Genomic DNA, 4,496 nt, shown 5'->3' with positions numbered 1-4,496 from the left:
TAATAATTCATCGCTATAAATAATTGTCATCATCATGCACGAGAGAATATAAATAATATATACGTACGCGTACTGATCATTACGGTTTTAGATTTTAGTTTTCAGTCTGAAACGATATATATAGCGAAGTGGATTGATCAGAAAGAGGTAAATTAAGGAGCTAGAAGGGAAAATTATAAAATACGAAGCACTTTCTCACGTCCAAATATCTAATATAAAGATCCAAGCTGTAAATTAAAAGGGATGAAAGCTGGGAAATATTGCATATATATATATATATATATATATAGACACAATATCGTACGTACCTTCTCCGGAAAATGTTATAATATTCATGACAATGATGATGAGTGGGGAACTGCATGTGGAAGGAATTGAAGTTTGCATTATATATACAACATGATTTAAAAGATCAAGAATATTCATCATGTACAATCCAATTATAATAACACGATGATAATCTCATAATTAATCTCAACACGGAGCTTCATTAATATAAATTTCTCTTCACCTTCCATTAACCAATAAATAAGTGCTGCAAAATTTATGACTTCTGTGATCATCACATTAACCAATAAATAAGAACTAAATTAATCCACTTGACCAATGTCTAGGCATTTCTCTCTCTCTCTCTCTCTCTCTCTCTCTCTCTCTCGCACATGTCTGCACTCGAATCTCGATGGAAGAGAGACAGATTGGTTGTAATTCACGTCCAGAAATATCATTTCATTATCATATATATATATATATGATCCCTCTTATGCAATGAAAGTCACGATCGATAAATATGATCCCTCTTTTCAAATTAGAATAGGCTCAGATCATATAATAGTCCGAAAGCAGGACGTGTAGAGTCTAACCGGGATTACTCCACAAAAGAAAAGAATATGTGCTCCATAACATTTAAGAACGAGCCTCAGCACATGCGTACTATGAGTCTATGAGTAGAGTATGAGATCTTAAAAATTGGAATGAGTTTCGGCCACTACGTTTAATGCCCATAAAGCCCAAACTCCACAAAGCCCATCGGCATTTACGAGTTTATGTCAACATTGTCAGACAGTACTGTCTGAATCTAAGAATAGCCTGATAAATTGATAACTAATATTAAGGTGGAGAATTATTTTTACGATTTCGATCCCAAATTATGTGACTTTGCGTTTTTGTTTCGTCCATAAAATATAGTTTATATTTACAATAAAATCTAAAATAATCTTAAATTTAGTTTAATATCATCTAATGAATATTAATACTAGTATACTCTTTTATTTTACGCCTTCATTTTGACTCTTTATACATTTAATTTTTTTTATTTTACTTATTAATTAAGGAAGTGATTATTATTGTATTAATATATTTTTTAAATTTTTAAAAAATGTTTAAACGTATTTAAAAAAATGTTTGAAATAAAACAAAAAAAGTACAATTTACACTAAGAGCACACCAAGTGAGCAAATTGAGGCGGGGCATAGTAGCACTACCATCATCTAATTTCTATGTTATCATCACTGTATGGACAATAAATATTGTCCACACTTTCATTCAATCATCTTGTCATATATATATTTATTATATATATTGTGACTATTGATATCGCAAACTAATTTGAAATTTTCATTTTTGTCAGGTCAATTCTTGACATAGTTTCCACCTAATAATCCTGATACATTAAAATGAGGAAGCATATAAATATATATATATATATTCTAAGCATTACGATAAAAGCTAGATAGCTAGCTTCACTCCATTAAATAGTACTAAAAGGAAAAATCACAAATTTCTTTTTAATTTCAATCCTACTTGATCGATCCCAAAGTACTGCACTACTGATCAAGCGTTTCTTTCTACCACATATATATAAAGTGGTGATCATCATCGCCACTGGTACATACGTTTCAAACAAAACATCACAACCATATAATATATATATATATATATATATTATATTTTATGCTGAAAGGAAAGCTTCTAATTAAATGGGTGGGTTTATTATGAATCCGAGAACAAAAGATTCGATCCTAGCTATTAGTTACGTCTAGTTCAACCTCCTACAGTTCTTTCTAATCTCTCCATTTGATCCGGTGAGGGGTTTGATATCTCCCATCTTGATCATGGCAGCAACAAAATCAGATTGGAAATTGCCGGGATTGTTGCTGTAAGTGCGTACGATGGAATCTGCGGATCCACCATTGAATAGTTGTTGGTCAGAGTGAAGAAGTCCTCTGTTTTGGAGTAGGTTCTTGTAGTAGTTATTGTCAAACACTGTTGAAGTTTGGACATCGAGAGGTGCCAGATTGTTGTCCCCTGTACCATTGGTTCTTGGGCAGTTTGATTGCCTTGTTCTAGCAAATGAAGGGTCGATGTTGGTCTCGTTGTATATGCGAGCTCTGAAGGATGTGCACCTTGCTTGCCCAATTGTGTGAGCCCCTTTGTACCCATGCACGAATGATCAGTTGGATTTTAACATTCAAATATACAATTACTAATTTACTTCACAAAGTATATATTAAAAAGGTTGGGAAAGCCGACAGTAGTACTATTAATTAATGTTACAATAACATAATGTGCAATTGAACGATGTAATAAAGAAACAGGAGACAGAGAGAGATCAGACCAGATAAAGCCACCATGTCCCTGGCGGAAAGCCCAACGTTACTAAATGTAGAGATGAGTCGATTCAGGTTAGAAGTTGGAGGAGGAATGCCGTTATTGGCAGCAGATAGGCTTGCAGTCCTAGCGTCTCTCCTTCCAAGTTTTACATCCCAATTGGGTCCCCCAAGCTGCAAAAAGAAAAAAAGGAACATGTCATCTATTGTCTGGCATATATGTCATGCATAAGTATTGGGTCCTGAATTCTTGTGTAGCTAGCTAGACATTTAATGCAATAATATGGAAGCTGGAAAGGTAAATCGACCAAATGAACATATACGTACAGTGACAACGGAATCGCGAGCAGCAATGGCGAGTATGTCGGCACAAGAGACCACACCGGGACACACATTCTCCACTGCAGATTTTACATCGTCGATAACATTGAATCCTCTGGCTGAGTTCCGATTGGGAACTGCATTCTTCTCTCCTCTCAAGCTGGACGTGTCATCAAGCAGAATCGAGCCGTCACATCCCTATATATCATCGGTGATCAAGTATTATATATCTGCTGTTAATTTGGGCTAATACTGATTTAGCAGATCGATCAGCAACGTGAGTCAACCAATAGATATATATATATATGTTTGTATGTATGTATATTCTGGGTTCAGCAATAGTCTTCATTCTTGAACCCAAGAAATTATATTAAAAACCATGAAAGGGGAAAACAAAGTATAGCAAAGTTCATGTCGGCATACATGATTCATTTGAAAGACTTATGGGTTTATAAGAATCATCTTTTCCTCCTCTGGGAACTTCCTCGGAAAGGAGTACCGTTCATTAAAAAACAAAGGGCTCTTTTCTTTTAAAAATTACTATTTATGATTATCTCTAATATATACCACATACTAACGTATGATTTGTTATTTTTGTCATTCCATTTAAACACACATATTTATATAGAAAGACGTATTTAAATGAGAAAACAAAATTGACAAATTACATATTAGTGTATGATGTGGGAATGATAAGTAGCATTTCTCTTTACTTTTTTAATCACTACGTTACAGAATTAATTAACGCTCTTTCAGCATAGTTATATGAAAATCATCCCCAACAATTAAACACTGAAATAACATAAGAACACGGTCTTCTTTGATTTAGACATTGATTAGTGACATATACAAGCAATTTAGGCTACTTCAAGTAGTAGGCTTTGCTGCATATGATGTGTGGCAGTTAATTTGGACGTTGAGCTAGCTCGGGTTGTCAAAATATATGTGACTATAACTATATATGCTCTTAAAAAAAGTGTAATGCTAGATAACGTTTAGGTGTCTAAGTCTCGTGCGGTCTATTTGAAAAAAAATAAGATTTGCTGTTAGAAAATTATTTTAAAATGTATATTTCTGATTTATCTATTTTTTTTTTAAAGAAAAATATATCTGGAAACATCATTTTTGCCTAGAAAAATGCTTAGAAGAAAAAAAGATAACGTGCCGTCCTCGCGATCATGATTTAATGATTTAATCAGAGAATGTCGGTTTGCAATTGGGAAAGAGAGAATAAAATTAAAAAAAAAAAAGAAAAAAGAAAAAAAAGAAACTTACATTGACGAAGCAGTCATGGAAGAATAAGCGGAGGAGAGAGGCACCCATTCGGGTTTCCTTGGATATTGCAGACCGCACTGTGGATTTGACAGTGGAAAACAGCTTTGGACACGAGCTGGAATAAAAACCAGTTGAAAGTTGAGCGTCGATGCTTCCCATGAATAACAACAGGAAAGCTAAAGTGAAAATGGGTAAAGAAGAAGAAGAAGAAGCGGCCATTGGTGTAATGGTACGTGGAAGTGTGAGTAGTGGTGGAATTATAATGTGTGCGTGTTTTGTGGTGCAAAGGAGATG

The 4,496-nt window shown here is 34.1% G+C and overlaps 1 protein-coding gene across 1 annotated transcript; it reads right to left on the bottom strand.

Annotated features, from left to right (window-relative positions):
* Positions 1 to 1,758: 1,758 nt before the first annotated feature.
* LOC122292494 (peroxidase P7-like) lies at positions 1,759 to 4,496 on the bottom strand. Its single transcript, XM_043100885.1, has 4 exons — positions 4,203 to 4,496; positions 2,934 to 3,125; positions 2,615 to 2,780; positions 1,759 to 2,427 (listed from the first exon to the last, which is right to left on the bottom strand). Exons 1-4 carry the CDS (start codon positions 4,419 to 4,421, stop codon positions 2,036 to 2,038), a joined length of 969 nt encoding a protein of 322 aa, XP_042956819.1. The 5' UTR covers positions 4,422 to 4,496; the 3' UTR covers positions 1,759 to 2,035.

This window comes from Carya illinoinensis, chromosome 1 (genome assembly GCF_018687715.1).
Source record: "Carya illinoinensis cultivar Pawnee chromosome 1, C.illinoinensisPawnee_v1, whole genome shotgun sequence".
NCBI classification, from domain to species: domain Eukaryota; kingdom Viridiplantae; phylum Streptophyta; class Magnoliopsida; order Fagales; family Juglandaceae; genus Carya; species Carya illinoinensis.
Note: the sequence above shows the minus strand (reverse complement) of the source record. Positions and strands in the feature narration are given on the sequence as shown.